General features: G+C 40.1%; 1 protein-coding gene across 1 annotated transcript in view; it reads left to right on the top strand.

Annotated features, from left to right (window-relative positions):
• Positions 1-17,181, top strand: part of LOC143738609 (E3 ubiquitin-protein ligase rnf213-alpha) — an 89,417-nt gene extending 72,236 nt beyond the window's left edge. Inside the window, exons 62-70 of the mRNA XM_077230608.1 lie at positions 663-795; positions 992-1,075; positions 1,765-1,945; positions 3,290-3,491; positions 4,928-5,005; positions 9,627-9,824; positions 11,252-11,341; positions 11,485-11,663; positions 16,333-17,181. Coding sequence (XP_077086723.1) covers positions 663-795; positions 992-1,075; positions 1,765-1,945; positions 3,290-3,491; positions 4,928-5,005; positions 9,627-9,824; positions 11,252-11,341; positions 11,485-11,663; positions 16,333-16,486 — 1,299 coding nt within the window. The 3' untranslated portion in view covers positions 16,487-17,181. The remainder of the gene's footprint in view (positions 1-662; positions 796-991; positions 1,076-1,764; positions 1,946-3,289; positions 3,492-4,927; positions 5,006-9,626; positions 9,825-11,251; positions 11,342-11,484; positions 11,664-16,332) is intronic.
• The last annotated feature ends 2,717 nt before the right edge of the window (positions 17,182-19,898 follow it).

Genomic DNA, 19,898 nt, shown 5'->3' with positions numbered 1-19,898 from the left:
TTAAGGCTGTTTTTTATCAACTCAGAACTATTTCTAAGCTGAAACCAATTCTCTCCTTTAAGGACCTGGAGACTGTTAGTCATGCATTCACTGTTAGTCATGCATCACGCATTAATTACTGTAGTACTTTATATATAGGTATCTCACAGGGTCAGTTATCTCATCTACAATTAGTGCAAAATGCTGTGGCCAGACTTTTGACTCGTACAAAGAAGAGAGAGAGAGAATTTACTCCAGTTCTGGTTTCTTTACATTGGCTGCCGATAAAATTCAGAATTGAGTTTTATGCTTTTAAAAGCGTTGCATGGTATTGCTCCAAAATATATTGTTGACCCTTTGATACCTTATCAAAACACAAGAAATATGGGATCTTCTAGTTAGATGATTCTTTGTTTCCTAAAACTAGATTAAAGTCCAAAGCTTATGAACCCTCTTCCAATGCACATTAAATCTTCCCCATCTGTGGATGCTTTTAAGTCTAGTTTGAAGTCGTATCTTTTTAGTATGACTTTTAGAGCTGATTGAGTAAACAGGATTTAATTTTGTTTGTGTGACTGTATGTAATGGCTTTTGTTGTATTATCTATGCTGGTAAGCACTTTGGTCAATAGCAGTTTTTAAATGTGCTATAGAAATAAAATTTGTATTGTATGTTTATTTTAGGAAGCAGAGCTTCGGCTGGTGAGGTTCCTGCCCGACATCTTGGCTCTCCAGAGAGAATTGGTAAAGAAGTTTCAGAACGTGACAGACCTGACCTACAGCACCATAGGAGAGTTCCTGCACAGCCAGAGAGCAGGTACTGCCCATATCACACATTTAAGAGATCATTTGCCATCGGGTCAGTGTGGGTCTTTGATGATTCAGTTATGATAAATTAATTGTTAATTATTTCAGGGAAGCACAAATGTGCTGAGTAATAATGCAAGAATATGCCATTTCTCTATAAATGAAGATTACGTTCATTGCAAACATTGCATGTTTTCATTCCACAGCTTCCCTCTCTGCCTGGTATGAAAAGCGCATAAAAATCTTTTTGTCAACATGGAACCAAATCAGGGTGTCTCTGGCTACCACAGGTAAGCCGACTACTACTTACAGTGGCAAGAATAAAACTGTGAACCCTTTGAAAAGAACTGGATTTCTACATTGACTACTCATAAAATGGGTTCTGATCTTTATCCAAGTCACAATTGTAGACAAACACAATCTGACCTAAAAAGTTTTACTTTTTCCAAATTGTATTGAAGACACTGAGAAATCATTGACAGAGCAGGCTGGATAAAGTAAGAGAACCTCTGTGTTATGACTTCTCCAAAAAATAAATGGAGTCAACTAAGGAGATGAGATTGGAAGTGTGGGTGCTCTGCCCTTTAAATTTAAGGCACAAAATCCCTAAAAATGCATTAAAGACATGCACAAAGCTGGACAAGGCTACAAAAGCATTGCTTAAGACCTGGCTATTCATGAATCCACGGTTAGATACCCTGTCTACAAATATAGAAAATTCTGGACTGAATTTTTATTTCCAGACAGTCTAGACTGATTTCTCCGCAATACACTGTGAGTGATTACTTAATATATTCAGTAAAAATTTGAAAAAGACAGTTGTTTGTATGTTATTAGTTTAGTCAGATTGTATTTGTCTATAATTGTGACATGGATTTCTGAATGAGGTCTGATCTGAATTTATTTCAAATTTAGACCACTGTAAAGTAATTGATGGACACAGATGTGTTTTATTGTAATGTTTAATTGTGTGTGTCAGGAGAGCTGAAGCTGCCGGTTGAATACACTCAGGAGGATCTGGGTCTGGACGCTGACCTGCAGGTTCTGCTGCCTCAGAGACACGGTCTGGGCCTGTGCTCCACTGCCCTCGTCAGCTACCTCATCACGCTTCACAATGACCTGGTGTACGCGGTGGAGAAACACACCGGAGAGGAGTCTGGGTAAGAGCTTCAGCCGCTGGCCCGTGGTATTCTAGGGTTTGCTAAAGTAGTCACTGCTCACGTAGGGTTATTGAAACCCATAACCCAAGTTTTAATCTTCATGGCGCAATCTTCCTATAACGTTAGTGGATATGGGAGATATTTAAAATCATGTGGCTTGTGGATAATAACTTTTATTTTTCTGAATGATCGCACTTACGATTTCCATCTGGCATGTATACAAGGAAAAAGCACCCACACACTTGCTGGTCTAGATCAGTGTTATTCAAATGGTGAACCGTGATATTTCATATTGATATATATCAGTTTGTTCCATCCGGACCACAGGACATAATTGCAGCATTTTACCGTTTCTATGGATTAAAGTGAGCAGCACGTCAAAACAACGGAGTGGTTCACTCCACAAGCACTCAGGGTTGATTATGGTAATGATCTTTCAAAGCTATATCTGTAATATTTTTGTCTAGAGCCAAAAGTGCTTCATTCAAGCCCTTTCCGCTCCATACACATTGCTTTCTCCCGATAATGACGTTAAAGCGCCACATTAAGACCTGCAGACGACGCGGTTATTTTAACAACAGTAGCATAAACAAGGTGAACAGCAAAACTGATACTTTCTCTAAAACACTGCAGGAAACGAGAATGCAGCTAATACAATAATTTTTATCTAAACAATAAATAATGTTTTGTTAATAAACAATGTTAGAATTTGGAAAATTATTTAGAGATGGCAAGAAAAACTTTAAAATTATTAGTTCATTCCTAATCGACCTTACAGTCGTTAAGGCTTAAGAGGTAAACCTGCACCCCAGTATGTTTCTCAGTCCCATGGCCTTCTATGTGCCATAAAGGTGTCTAAATGTAAAATAAATGCATAAAAAATAGCCTGTTAAAACATCTGAGCTAACCTTTTTATATTCATATCCGGTTGGGAGAAATTTTTACTTTTTTTGGGGTAAACATTCTTAGACATCACTGCTTTGGCTCTTTGGGCCCAAGATGCTCATATTTGATGACTATTTTGAGTGATTAGGTTTTTTGTTTTCTTTTACAAAGTACTACGGCTGCCTCGATGGAAAAGTAAATAAAAAAGTGTTGTCCGGACAATAAATAGGAGATATAGAGACCGGACCTCTTTGAACTTAAATCGAATACCCCTGGTCTAGACAATATTAGTGGTGTGCTCTTTTGACTTGGGCTTGTAAACAACCACCCAGAACATCCTAGCGACCACAGAAACACACACATAAAAGCACATGGATCTCTGAACGTCTGAACCCTGTCAGAAATAGCAGTTGAAGTTTCCAAGTTTCTCCAGCTCATCCTCTGCCCTGTTTCCTCCAGTTACACGGTGAGCCCAGCGGACCTGACGGATCTGCACGTGATCCGCTACGAGTACGAGCGGGACCTGCTGCCGCTGGTGCTGTCCCACTGCCAGTACAGCATGGAGCGCGGGCAGGAGACTCTACTGGAGTACGACCTACCCCAGATCCAGCAGCAGATCATGACCCGCTTCCTACAGGGCAAACCACACATCACCATTAATGTACGTCACTGCACCACTGACACACATGACCATTAATGTACGTCACTGCACTACTGACTCACATCACCATTAATGTACGTCACTGCACCACTGACTCACATCACCATTAATGTACGTCACTGCACCACTGACTCACATCACCATTAATGCACGTCACTGCACCACTGACTCACATCACCATTAATGTACGTCACTGCACCACTGACTCACATCACCATTAATGTACGTCACTGCACCACTGACTCACATCACCATTAATGCACCACTGACTCACATCACCATTAATGTACGTCACTGCACCACTGACACACATCACCATTAATGTACGTCACTGCACCACTGACACACATCACCATTAATGTACGTCACTGCACCACTGACACACATCACCATTAATGTACGTCACTGCACCACTGACTCACATCACCATTAATGTACGTCACAGCACCATTGACACACATCACCATTAATGTACGTCACTGCACCACTGACACACATCACCATTAATGTACGTCACTGCACCACTGACTCACATCACCATTAATGTACGTCACTGCACCACTGACACACATCACCATTAATGTACGTCACTGCACCACTGACACACATCACCATTAATGTACGTCACTGCACCACTGACTCACATCACCATTAATGTACGTCACAGCACCATTGACACACATCACCATTAAGGTACGTCACTGCACCACTGACTCACATCACCATTAATGTACGTCACAGCACCATTGACACACATCACCATTAAGGTACGTCACTGCACCACTGACACACATCACCATTAATGTACGTCACTGCACCACTGACACACATCACCATTAATGTACGTCACTGCACCACTGACTCACATCACTATTAATGTACGTCACTGCACCACTGACTCACATCACTATTAATGTACGTCACTGCACCACTGACTCACATCATCATTAATGTACGTCACTGCACCACTGACACACATCACCATTAATGTACGTCACTGCACCACTGACACACATCACAATTAATGTACGTCACTGCACCACTGACTCACATCACTATTAATGTATGTCACTGCACCACTGACTCACATCACCATTAACGTACGTCACTGCACCACTGACACACATCACCATTAATGTACGTCACTGCACCACTGACACACATCACCATTAATGTACGTCACTGCACCACTGACACACATCACCATTAATGTACGTCACTGCACCACTGACACACATCACCATTAATGTACGTCACTGCACCACTGACTCACATCACCATTAATGTACGTCACTGCACCACTGACTCACATCACCATTAATGTACGTCACTGCACCACTGACACACATCTGCTCAGAGCCAGTTATAGTGCAACTCTGCAGATCTATTAGAAAAGTTGTATTTGCTGATTTATTTATTCTCGTTTTGTTTTTCAGGGGATTCCCACACTGGTGAACAGACAGGACAGAAATTATGAGATCATATTGAAAGATGTGAAGGGCAAAGTTCAACAAGTAAGTCACATTATTTGTTTTAGCATAATACAAGTTTAATCTGCTGGATGCTGTACGCTGGATTCTGATTGGTTGACGGACGTTTCTAACGTGTGAAATAGCACCCCTTTTCAGCAATTCATCAAAGTATTTTTTCCATTCATTTCTCCCATAGGAATTTAAAAAAATAAGTCTTCTTTTTTAGCATTATCAGCCATTAATCAAGACAGGGCTATTTTGAGAGCATAGAGAGATCACTTCGATTATGTCATTCACAGTGATTCATGGGAGTGGGCGGAGCTAATAATATATTTTGCAGCATTTTGCTTGTTTTGACTATGATTGGTGGAATTTTCTGTACAGCATCATGGTGTTAGGGGGCTAACAGCTTAGGACCCAGGACCAGATATGATGAAAGAAGACCAGGAGTCGTGAAGTTCAATCAAATAGTCAAAAATTTACTGAAGAATAGTTCGCAGTATTATTGGTAGAGCCAGCGGCAAAGTCTCACGAGGAGGTCGAAAGCCAACTCTACCTTACACAAAATCTTACATCAATTATACCATTTTGCAAGGGCATTACATCATTGTTCTTCTGATTGGCTAAAAAGAACATAAAGTCATACCATATAGATAGATATAAGGCCTATCAACATTAATCAAAGTAATTGTCGTCCGAGCACGAGATTTACATCCAAAGTGACCTCTCAGATGGAAGAGAGGCGTCTTTGGGTCTGCCTGGTGTGCATCCCGAAGTTCAAAACCTGAGTAGAAGGTTAAACGCACACTCAAAGCACTAACGAATAACATTTCTTCTCAAGGCAAAAGAGAGCGAAGCCTATCATATCAGAGCAGTCAACCAAAACAGAGAGATAAAACGCTCACTCCTTAGGAAGAAAAGAGGGTGAGGATAATATACACCTTTTCCATATAAAAATAACGAGAGAGAATCACAGTCCTGCTATTCAGGTAACATTATATACGATCTTAACTTCCTAGAGCAGTAATAAGCAATAAGCCGTATAGAATAGAATAGAATAGAATATACTTTATTGTCCCCTAGGGGAAATTTGTCATGGACTCAAAAGTGCGTAGTGCATATGTAACGATGGTTCAGTGTGTGTGTGGGGAGGAAAGAAGACAAGGGTCGGCGTGACTGGGACTCGTACACTTTATTAACTCCAAAAATAAAACCGAAAAGAAAAGGTGCGCCACTTGCGCCTTCACCGTAGAGAAGTCTACAATTCAAAAATACTCTTCCCCGCTGACTCAGCTCTCAGTCCACTTTTATCAAACTCTTTCCGATAATACTCAGTCCACTTGTGATAATACTCAATCCATTTGTGATAAAACTCTTCCCGATGTGTCAGCCAGCAAGTCGCGGGTGTTGGTACGAGTCCCCAGTCCTTCTCTCTCCCCGCTCTCTCGCACCAGCCGGCTTTTATGCGGTCTCCCCACGCCAATTACTGCAATCGGAAACAGGTGTTCGTCATTTTGCACTTTACCTACTTACTCACCGCTTGGCTCCGCCCTCGCTCTCCGCTACAGACTCCGCTAAACCACACCCCCCTCGCAACAGCATAGTAATAGCTGCCCTTACAGACAATAAATACACGTAAAATACATAACAGCTAAAGACATACACGTAGGCTACATACACACTCATGACACATTCAATAAAAGATTAGAACAATAAATAAACAAAAAAAACACAAGCAGAACACCAAGTTATTGCACACTTCCCAGGCCTCAGCGTACAAATCTATTTTAAATATTGATTTAAAATTTTGATGGAGGTGGGTATGAAAGAGTATTTAAAGGGGTGGTTTACTGCTTTTTTTCTTTGCATGATTGTGTTTATGGGGTGCAATATAACATGTCTAAGTGTGTGTTTTTTTTTTTAAAAAAAAGCCTTATTTTTCATAAATTTCACCTTTATTGTAAGCCGCTTTCTCCTCTGTCATTTGAACGACCGGTTGACTTCCTGATTCTATGAAACCACTCCCTCAGAAACCGGCATGGGCTCAGATTGGTTAGTTGGGCCGGTGTGTTGTAATTGGCTAAACTGCGTAGTGCACGTAGTTCGGAAACTTTTCGCCCATTACCTTTACGGGCGAAAGCTGCATGTGCTCCGCCAGAATCAGACCCAGAAAGAGGCAATGAAGAGAGTCAAGCAGAACCTCCCCAAACACGGCTCTTACAAAACGTTTCTGAATGGTACATTTTATTATTATTATTATATTCTACTATTATTATATAAGAATTTCGATACGCTGTTACTTGAAAATGCAACTGCTGCTTATAGCTTTTGAGATACGGTTTTCTCCTGATTAAACATTTAATATAACTGAATAAATGACAGAGTAATACCGTTTTTTAAAGTTATTGTTTTATCGATATAATTAACAACCGTTTATCTATTCACAAAACTTAGTTTACTCAGTGTATCGTTTTCTTTAGGTCTACACGTTTGTCTTACACACAAAATAGCATCGAACTAACTGGCTCCTATAAACAAACAGCGTTGGCATTGGTTTACGTTCTTGATCAAATCGAAAAATTACGTCATAAAGTATACATGGAAAATACATTTACAAAATTAGTACATAATTACAAATTCAGGTCCAAAATGTTTGTACGCGTTTGTCATAGACACACGAAATAGCATAACTAAGTGCTACTAAAGCCAGCGCTGGCATTTGTTTACGTCCTTGATAAAACTAAAGCATTACGTCTGAAATTATACATGCAAATACATTTAAAATGATTAAGTCTTACTTACAGGTTGTGGCCCAACAACTGCTGCCTCTGGTTTTAAAGTTGGAACTGCTTCATGTTTTAGTAACAGTTTGTTGTTGAATCCGGCATTGAATTTGTGGAGATTCTGGAAGCTGTCTTCCGTAAAATGCGCAGCACAGAGAGCTAAATTACAATTATAATTTTCAGGAACATAATCAAACATAAATTGTAGCCATTGTTGACGAACTACAGCGTCCGTAGGAAGCCCGAACACAGAAGACCTGACAGCTGGCTGAAAATAACACACTTTCGACGGCATGGCTACAGCTCTCCACTATAACTCTTCCTCTTCCACAAAGCCACAGAAATATGGCCATGCCCCCTTTTTTGCATATGCCGGAGGGAGGGTTGGTTATGGGTTAGTTACGTATAAAACCCGGGAGTATCTCGTTGTAGTCCCATTCGAGTCGTTTTTGTAGGCATTAAACTTCCTGATTTTTAAAAGACGATATCTCTGCTTACGTTGAACTTTCAGTGCAGCAACTTTGCAGATACTGTTCATGCACCAACAGCAACATTACACACTATTTAAAATGAAAAAAGTGAAATCGCAATCAACCACCCCTTTAAAACAGTTCAATTTGGCTTTTGGGATTCTGTACCTTCTGCCAGAAGGCAAGAGCTCGTATACATCTGGAACGAACTCTTCCAAGGTGTCATGCAAGGTGTCATCCATGCACTCATGCACTGAATCTCACGAGATAAGCTATCCCCAAGGACTTCCAGCCTGTGTACTGACACAGAGAGACATTGCAATGTACCTAAAAGAAAATGGTTAAACATTCACATCAAACATATGATTCAAATTATGTTTCAGTATTCATAGAAGGTAAAATTGATTATGTGACTGATCACGCATATACTTGATTCATAACTTTATTAAAGAAGGTAAACTCAAAAGAATATATATAGATATAATTGAAGAGACAAGGGATTCTGACCTCAACACTTCAATGGGTAATGTAGTTTTTCACCAGGAATTGTGCTGTTAAACACGACTATTTTAAAAAGATGCTCAAATCAAAGGAATCATTCTCTCTGCAATATAGCAATAGTCTGCGGGGATGAGATGCGTAAGAAAGTAGTCCATCACAGCGTTTTAAGGACAAAAAAAGGTCATATGTCTTTAAATAAAACATCTGAACAAAGTTTTTGGGGTGTGGTCCCTTACGGAACAAAATATGTGGGAATATATAATAATGCAAAATATAATGCGATATATTACATAGTACATTTACATATATGGGAAACTAGTGCTTATATTTTTCAATATACTGCAATATATGCATTGACCATGTATGGCTATATGTTAATACATATAAATTATTTATATATTAAGACATAATTAGCATTACATGTAATATTCACAAAGTTTTATCCTTTATTGTGTTGCACATACATGTTCCCATATAAATGTGAATGTATGTTCACACACATATATATAATATACAACACATTCACGGAATGAGTTACAACAGATCTCTAGTTCCCAGCATGCTTTGCTTCTGACTGTTAAAGGGGAGCAAATGTTTAAATTAAGTGTTATTTTATGTGTTTTGCTCAATATTAATATAGGGTGAGATCTGTTAGTGTTTAATGTTCTATTATTTTGTCATTTAAAAGGTTTTCTGGTATGTGTGAGTTTTTGGGGTCATTGTGCTGACGAGTAGTACCTGTGGTTCCGGTTGACGATTGGCCGAACATCATTAAGATTCTAAGCTTTGGTGTGAAAATGCTCTTAATGAACATTTCTGTTGTTTAAATGCACCTTTTAAACTGTATATTTAATGAAATCGGTGTTTCCACTGCATAGGTATATCTGTGAGATGTGTTGTGTGTGGCAGGAGCCGTTGCAGCCGCTGACGCAGCACGACCTGGTGAAGGATCTGCAGTCCTACAGTGACGTGTGTGAGGCGCTGTCCACCGTCCAGCTGGCCCTGGGGTTCCTCGCCATGACCGGGGCCGAGCCACACATGCAGCTGAGCTCCTATCTCAAAGACGTGCTGCAGATGACCGACCACATGGGCTCACACATCTACAAGGTTGGTCGTGAACACGTTTCCCAGAAGCATAAGTTGATCGTAGAACCATTGCCACCAATGGTCTCTACTGGGGTGTACCGATGCCCTCATGTCACGATTCAATACATCTCACAATACTGAACTCACCATACGATATTATTGCGATACTGCAAGACATTTGGTTAAAGGCTATTGTTGATTAAAATGCTAAATTTGATATAACATTGTGTGTGTAAATGAATAGGCTTGGACTTGGTGCTGGAAACCCAAAGCACAGGACAATAGAGACACCAGAATAAACATATGATTCTGAAGCTGAAAATACAGAATTATTTTTGATGAATATGCGTGCGCTCTTTCACTGACTAGATATATTTAAAATAATGTAGGCCACTTTTTACTAGTAACAAGAAATTTGGCATTATCAGGACCCACAAATATCCCCCCATTGTATTATTATGCATTATATTCAACATTATATATAGTAGTTTAATGTAGTACTGACACTAAAACTCTGAAAACTTGCATTTTTTTTCTCACAGTAATTTTCATTTTGGGTGAACTACACACAATACAACATTGTCACTATCATATACATATTCTTGCATTTTTGTATTGCGATATATTGTGATACGATGTATTGTGACACCCCTAGTCTCTACGGTCAGCTTAGGCTTACGATGCTGTTGGCAGATGCCTGTTTCTAGGGTTTGGGATGCACCTAAATTTTGCCTGTCGGAAATTTGCAGCCAAAACATCTGTTTTCAGTTTTGGGCCAGAATGGTTTTTGAAGGCCAAACAGATGTTTAATTAGATGCTGAACATGGTCAAAATGTGTCATAAGAGATGCAATATTTCGTGCACTACGTGGATAAGCTACAGCAGTTAAACATGCCAGCTGTGTGGACACTAGCTCTGGATTGTTTGACAATATTAATATCTCGATTTTAAACGGTAACCATATGGTTTTTTAAATCTAAAATCTTCTGCTGATAAATGAATAAAAGCTTTATGCTCTGTCAATTTCATTATGAAATTCAAACAATAAATGTCGTGGTAACATTTTACAATTAGGTTCGTTAGTTAACATTAGTTAACATGAACTAATAATGAACTGCACGTATACAGCATTTACTAATCTGTTAATGTTAATTTCAACATTTACTAATATTTACCATTAGTTAATGCACTGTGAACTAACATATACTAGAAATGAACAGCTGTATTTTTATGAACTAACGTAAACAAAGGTTAACAAATACTGTAAATGTATTGCCCATGGTTAGTTCATGTTAGTTAATACATTAACTATTGTTAACTAATGAAACCTTCTTGTAAAGTGTTACCGAAACAGCAGTGTTTACTCGTTTTTATGTAATTCAACTAATTGACGACTCTGACCGTGTGTGTGTGTGTGTCGTGTGTCGTGTGTGTGTGTGTGTGTGCAGGCATTGAGCAGGTGCAGTCTGAAACACTGTGTGGCGCTGTGGCAGCTGCTTAGCTCTCTCAAATCTGAGACTATGCTTCGTCTGAAGAGGGTGAGACACTCAACACACTAAACCGTATTCTGCTTCGAGTGTGTGTGTGTGTGTGTGTGTGTGTGTGTGTGTGTGTGTGTGTGTGTGTGTGTGTGTGTGTGTGTGTGTGTGTGTGTGTGTGACTTTCTTCATCTGCACTTCAGGACCCGTTTGTGGGAATCGGTGAAGAGTACAAACGTCCTCTGCAGGAGAAACAGAAAACACTGCTCTCGAGTTTCTTCACCAAGTCCAGCGCTGATGCGTTCCTGCTGGAGATGCATGAGTTTCTGCTTCTGGTCCTGAAGAACCCGAAAGCCACGGACACCTTCAAGCCTGACTGGGGGTGAGACCTGATGATGATAACCAGATGCTCTGCTGCAACTTTTCTACCAATATTTACTTTTCTTCTGATGTGCAGAACTAATGAGTTTTTTGAGGTAGTTCAGTTTTGCCTCAGTACAGGTGTATAGATTAGAGAGATTAGAGTCAGTACAGGTGTATAGATTAGAGGTATTAGAGTCAGCACAGGTGTATAGATTAGAGAGATTAGAGTCTGCACAGGCTTTAAACTGAAGCCCGAACCCAAAATCATTTAACCTGACCCGACCCGACCCGACCTTTACGGTTATGTTTTAAGCCCCAACCTGAGGTCCGTTTCTCACAGAAATACCTTTTTTTTGTAATAAGCTGTATTTTATGTTTGCCTGCAATCACATTAAACGCATGTACAATCACCGTTTCACCGAGGCTCACCACACAATAAAAAAAGAGAAAAAGCACGGAATTACGAAACTTTGATGTGGTTAAACAGGTGAAACAGTCACAAATCTCAAACATTAAACTTCAAAACAAAGTTTTCATAGTTGCACAACTATTTACATACATATATCCTTCTCAGAACGAGTTATGAAGGGAGAGAACATCGACAGTTGATGGTTTCAGCTCGTCTGATTGCGCTGTTGTGACTGAAATAGTGCGCAAAACTGTTTTGTAAAATGATATTTGATCAAATAAAAATGATTAATATATCATTTTAGAAAAGGGTTTTGCGCATGTGCTCCCGCGCACAGTATTTCAGTCACAACACCGCAATCAGAGGAAGCTGAAACTGCGTGCATAATTTCTCTCTCGCGTGCTCATATTTACGATCAGAACTGTATAGCCTATATCATTTTTCTTAGTTACAGACCCGAACCTGAGGCTATTCATTAAACATTAACCCGAACCCGACTCAAACCCATGAGTTTTTCGGGACCCGTCGGGCTTGGGTCGGGTAGCAGACCTCTAGTATAAATTTGACATAAATATAAATTTATAAAACATATAAATTTCAAAAGTACCAAATCTGTCAAGTGTTCTGAAAAAGTGCATTAAGAATAACTGACATGAAATAGCTTCATACATAAATAAATACAAATGCATGGGTCCTGTTTGGTAAACCCCCACCCGTTCTACTTAACAGAACAACGACCCGTTATCCGACAGCACCACTCATTTAATTCCCGACCCGTTATCCGACAGCACCACTCATTTAATTCCCGACCCGTTATCCGACAGCATCTCTCATTTAATTCCCGACCCGTTATCCGACAGCATCTCTCATTTAATTCCTCACCTTTTATCCGACAGCATCTCTCATTTAATTCCTCACCCGTTATCCGACAGCACCACTCATTTAATTCCCGACCCGTTATCCGACAGCACCACTCATTTAATTCCCGACCCGTTATCCGACAGCACCACTCATTTAGTCCCGACCCGTTATCCGACAGCATCTCTCATTTAATTCCTCACCTGTTATCCGACAGCATCTCTCATTTAATTCCTCACCCGTTATCCGACAGTACCACTCATTTAATTCCCGACTCGTTATCCGACAGCACCACTCATTTAATTCCCGACCCGTTATCCGACAGCACCACTCATTTAATTCCCGACCCGTTATCCGACAGCATCTCTCATTTAATTCCTCACCCGTTATCCGACAGCATCTCTCATTTAATTCCTCACCCGTTATCCGACAGCACCACTCATTTAATTCCTGACCCGTTATCCGACAGCACCACTCATTTAATTCCCGACCCGTTATCCGACAGCACCACTAATTTAATTCCTGACCCGTTATCCGACAGCACCACTCATTTAATTCCCGACCCGTTATCCGACAGCACCACTCATTTAATTCCTCACCCTTTATCTGACAGCACCACTCATTTAATTCCCGACCCGTTATCCGACAGCACCACTCATTTAATTCCTCACCCTTTATCCGACAGCACCACTCATTTAATTCCTCACCCTTTATCCGACAACACCACTCATTTAATTCCCTACCCGTTATCCGTCAGCACCACTCATTTAATTCCCTACCCGTTTTCAGACAGCACCACTCATTTAATTCCCAACCCGTTATCCGACAGCACCTCTCATTTAATTCCCGACCCGTTATCCGACAGCATCACTCATTTAATTCCTCACCCGTTAACCGACAGCACCACTCATTTAATTCCTCACCCGTTATCGGACAGCACCACTCATTTAATTCCCAACCCGTTATCCGACAGCACCTCTCATTTAATTCCCGACCCGTTATCCGACAGCACCACTCATTTAATTCCCGACCCGTTATCCGACAACACCACTCATTTAATTCCTCACCCGTTAACCGACAGCACCACTCATTTAATTCCCCACCCGTTATCCGACAACACCAATCATTTAATTCCCGACCCGTATTCAGACAGCACCACTCATTTAATTCCTCACCCGTTATCCGACAGCACCACTCATTTAATTCCTCACCCGTTATCCGACAGCACCACTCATTTAATTCCTCACCCGTTATCCGACAGCACCACTCTTTAATTCCCGACCCGTTATCCGACAGCACCACTCATTTAATTCCTCACCCGTTATCCGACAGCACCACTCATTTAATTCCCGACCCGTTATCCGACAGCATCTCTCATTTAATTCCTCACCCGTTATCCGACAGCATCTCTCATTTAATTCCTCACCTGTTATCCGACAGCACCACTCATTTAATTCCCGACCCGTTATCCGACAGCACCACTCATTTAATTCCTCACCTGTTATCCGACAGCATCTCTCATTTAATTCCTGACCCGTTATCCGACAGCACCACTCATTTAATTCCTCACCCGTTATCCGACAGCACCTCTCATTTAATTCCCAACCCTTTATCCGACAGCACCACTCATTTAATTCCCTACCCGTTTTCAGACAGCACCACTCATTGAATTCCTCACCCGTTATCCGACAGCACCACTCATTTAATTCCCGACCCGTTATCCGACAGCACCACTCATTTAATTCCCGACCCGTTATCCGACAGCTCCACTCATTTAATTCCCGACCCGTTATCCGACAGCTCCACTCATTTAATTCCTCACCCGTTATCCGACAGCTCCACTCATTTAATTCCCGACCCGTTATCCGACAGCTCCACTCATTTAATTCCTCACCCGTTATCCGACAGCACCACTCATTTAATTCCCAACCCGTTATCCGACAGCACCTCTCATTTAATTCCCGACCCGTTATCCGACAGCACCACTCATTTAATTCCCGACCCGTTATCTGACAGCACCTCTCATTTAATTCCCGACCCGTTATCCGACAGCACCACTCATTTAATTCCTCACCCGTTAACCGACAGCACCACTCATTTAATTCCCCACCTGTTATCCGACAGCACCACTCATTTAATTCCCCGCCCGTTATCCGACAACACCAATCATTTAATTCCCGACCCGTATTCAGACAGCACCACTCATTTAATTCCTCACCCGTTATCCGACAGCACCACTCATTTAATTCCCAACCCGTATTCAGACAGCACCACTCATTTAATTCCTCACCCGTTATCCGACAGCACCACTCATTTAATTCCTCACCCGTTATCCGACAGCACCACTCATTTAATTCCCGATCCGTTATCCGACAGCACCACTCATTTAATTCCTCACCCGTTATCCGACAGCACCACTCATTTAATTCCCGACCCGTTATCCGACAGCATCTCTCATTTAATTCCTCACCCGTTATCCGACAGCATCTCTCATTTAATTCCTCACCTGTTATCCGACAGCACCACTCATTTAATTCCCGACCCGTTATCCGACAGCACCACTCATTTAATTTCTCACCTGTTATCCGACAGCATCTTTCATTTAATTCCTGACCCGTTATCCGACAGCACCACTCATTTAATTCCTCACCCGTTATCTGACAGCACCTCTCATTTAATTCCCAACCCTTTATCCGACAGCACCACTCATTTAATTCCCTACCCGTTTTCAGACAGCACCACTCATTTAATTCCTCACCCGTTATCCGACAGCACCACTCATTTAATTCCCGACCCGTTATCCGACAGCACCACTCATTTAATTCCCAACCCGTTATCCGACAGCTCCACTCATTTAATTCCCGACCCGTTATCCGACAGCTCCACTCATTTAATTCCCGACCCGTTATCCGTCAGCACCACTCATTTAATTCCTCACCTGTTATCCGACAGCACCACTCATTTAATTCCTCACCCGTTATCCGACAGCACCACTCATTTAATTCCTCACCCGTTATCCGACAGCACCAGTCATTTAATTCCCGACCCGTTATCCGACAGCACCACTCATTTAATTCCCGACCCGTTATCCGACAGCACCACTCATTTAATTCCTCACCCGTTATCCGACAGCACCACTCATTTAATTCCCGACCCGTTATCCGACAATACCACTCATTTAATTCCTCACCTGTTATCCGACAGCACCACTCATTTAATTCCCCACCCGTTATCCGACAGCACCACTCATTTAATTCCCGACCCGTTATCCAACAGAACCACTTATTTAATTCCCGACCTGTTATCCGACAGAACCACTCATTTAATTCCCGACCCGTTATCACTCACATGTCTGTCTGCAGTCTGAAGCTCTTGCTGAACTCTGTAAATCTGTAATAACTCATGTTGTGTCTGTCTGCAGTCTGAAAGACACAGTTGTGTCCTACTTGGAGCGTAAAGATCTGGACGTTCCTCCAGAGGTGGACGAGTTCTTCCCTGAAGAGATCCTGCTCTCGCAATACACCGACACATGGAAGTTCTCGGTCCATGTCAGACAGGAACGAAACCAAAGATGAAGAGCTTCTGCTGTCTTACCTAATCACTCGTATCAGGGAAAGATTACATTTCATTTACAAATGCCATATACTCATTACTGACTTTCAAAAACTGTGCCTTTTATGCACCTGAGTTACAGTGTATGAGGTTCAGTGTTCTGCTGTATATTTACTCGTTCATATACAGATCTGTGTACTGTCATTTTACAATCAAAATCAATAGATCAAAGATTACTTTGACAGACCGATATAAGTTGTGATGTACTTGCTTAAAATCTTTTCAAACTTCAAAACAATCATGAATCCATTGCTAAACTTGTGCTGAAACTTTTTTCTTCCAGTTTTGGGAAGTTGCTAACAATTGTATTACCATTCCTTCTTTATTTGTTTACTTAAGAATACGTATATACTGATTCAAGGATGTAAACTCTTTTGAAATATAAACTGCACACCATGAGCCCAGAACCGGACGCTCTTATGTCCTTACCAACCTCAAGTTTTTTTGCACTTTATCTTGTTCTCTGCTTAAAACAATGTTTCTGTGTACCAACACATTTGCTGGAGCAATGCTGTGTGCAAAACTGTTTGTTTATTTGTCTTTTTCTATGATAAACATGGGTTTGAATAAAGATGTTATATAATATTTGGGTTAGATCATCGTCACATGTCCTACTGTCTCGTCCTGCTAGTTTAATATTAAAAGCTGCATGTCTGAAGATCATGGTTTCTTCTCTTCTGTTTCTAGCTGTTATATTAACCCTATATTTCTTGTAATGTCCTCAAACCCATTTCTGCTTTCTCCTCTAACCATTGTTTTACCATCTTCTCCTCATTTATTATATAATTATAATCTCCATCTATTCTCCAAACCTCACTTGTTAGGTTGTGGGATTCTGGAAAATAGCCAACCATCAAGGTGTTTCTACACCGGTTCATTTGAGTTTTTCCATATTTAAAGACGTCATGGACTTCATAATTTTTTATGTTTCCTGGGGTAAATAACGATTTAAGTTCTGAATGAGCATTAGTGATGAACACCTACTGGTAACAAGCAGAATCACTGAAGGAAAGAGAAACAAGAACAGAAAAAAGATAATCAGAAACACAATTCTGGCATACGTCTACAAAACTTTATTTGAAAATGAATAGGTTTAGATGTTGATGTTTTATTGAAAATGTTCAGTTTGAAGTCCCCATGATAGAGATCAGTGTTTGCTTTAGTTGACTTTTGCATATTAGACTAATCTTTAATTATATAAATAATACATTTTATGTCATTGGTTCAAACCTAGGATTCTTGAGATCCAGCAGTGATAAGATTAATCATATTAAAAAGGTATTTTGCACAGAAAGACATCAAGAATCAGAGTATGAATCTCAACAATGGTGACAATCAACATAGAGCTTCATTTTGCAATGCATGCTGGGTGTCACCAATCAAAACTTATCCGTGGCTCCCAGCATGCATTGCGGCGTTAATAAATGATGCAGCTGAATTCTCTTAATATTTGCTTGTGTTTTGCTGTTTTGTTGTGACTTTTAATAAAAAGTTAAATCAGCTAATAAGCTTGTTTTGTTTGGAGTTGATCTGTTCATCTGAATTTGTTAGTCACCATTCCTGATGTCTGTGTGTCTAAATGAAAAAGTAGTTCTGATATTAAAGTGCAGAATAATTTTAAAATCAGTAGTCCCGAGACTAATCATAACACTGCTGAATTATAGTGGCAATAACACAAAATTAACAATTAAAATAATCAGAGAGTAGTGAAACATTAAAAAACATAATCAGCAACACCTTATCATATATTTTTTTATTATTATTATAACAAATGGGCTTTATAAACACTTATAGCAGTGATTTAACACTGAGGGTTTTGCTGTGAACAAGTATCTTCTGTCTGATATTAAGAGCAGTGACGAGAACGTCTTTACACTCATATCTGGTTTCCCTCACACCAAAGATGTGTAAATTCTGCAATTTACACTACATTTTCTATAGGTGTGAATGTGTGTTTTACTGCCTACAACCATCGAAACAATGTTAAATCAATGTTAATGTGTCAACGTTAGCTGCATTGAATCAACTTCACTTTTGCACCCGCAAGTAATGTTGACTTTTTTATTATTTCATCCAAAAAGCAGAGGTAATGGCATTGAATCAACGTTACAATGTGATGTTGGTTCAACATCATGTTTACACTCTCAGAAAATGAAACACAACTATAACTGACTTAAAGCCACACAGATGAACTGAAGAGAAAAGAAGACATTAATCCTCTGCTGAGATATTCAAAGAGTTAAACAACTCAAACAGCATTACCAGCTTCACTCATGACCAGACTGACTTTATTTCTGTCATAAATCTACAGAAGTCCTTTTAATTAACAGATGTTTAGATGTTATTTTGTTGAAAATGTTTGGCCACCATTACACCATGTCCTTTTTTTATGGTCTTAATGGTCTTTGTAACAGTGTTTACCAGTGGTGGTAAGTAACGAAGTAGAAATACTTCGTTACTTTACTTAAGTATTTTTTTCGGGGATCTGTACTTTACTTGAGTATGTTTTATTTACATCTACTTTTACTCTTACTCCACTACAATATTGAAGACAAAGTTTACTTTTTACTCCGTTACATTTCCCCATGCCCGCTCCAAGTATTTATTACACTGGCTTTCCAAACCAATGAAAAACTTGGTTTTATTTTGAAAAAAAGAATGCGCAAGCTCTTTGCCAGCATACGCTCACATAGCAGTCAGTTCGCCATTGTGGAAGATGACCGCAGAAACAGGTGAAGGTGCAGCTCTGCCCAGCAATGATCCCGAGATTTCCGCTTACCTTGAATCTTGCACATCTTCTGTTTGATGCAGCTAATGTTATGGAACATGTCTATTGCAGAGCTGCCAACTCTCACTCATTCAGACTCACGCAATCGACACTTTCCAAACGCTCTCACGACACATCCATTTTCTCACGCACAGAAAAATCGCGAAGCAAAGAGGACATTGACACCGACAGACAAGACAGATTAGGTTACTTTTGATATTAAACAAATTCTCAGCTCTCAGATTCTGTCAATTGTATTACGAAATTCAAACAATAAATACTGTTTTGGAGCTTTTAAATGTGATGTGACAGATAGCTAGCGCCTGCTATGGGGTGCCGTTAATCTCTTTACTACTAGTTAATTGTAAATAAACACAAATGAACAATAATAGGTAGCCTATGTTGAAAGATACAGTATAACTTACCGAAATGTATATACCTTATACATAATATCAATAAATCAGTGTTTTTCAACCGCGGAAAGAGGTCAATAAAACAGCTGGAGAACAATATATCACATAACGTTACATTTACCTCAGGAAAACAAACATTTAATGACCATAGTATGTTAGTTGGCTGGAAAAATTATTATTTTATAATATATTTAA

The sequence above is a fragment of the Siphateles boraxobius genome, unplaced genomic scaffold, assembly GCF_051911475.1.
Source record: "Siphateles boraxobius isolate OS27281-9 unplaced genomic scaffold, OSU_SipBor_1 15, whole genome shotgun sequence".
In the NCBI taxonomy this organism is placed as follows: domain Eukaryota; kingdom Metazoa; phylum Chordata; class Actinopteri; order Cypriniformes; family Leuciscidae; genus Siphateles; species Siphateles boraxobius.
This window is presented reverse-complemented; position numbering and strand designations above follow the sequence as displayed.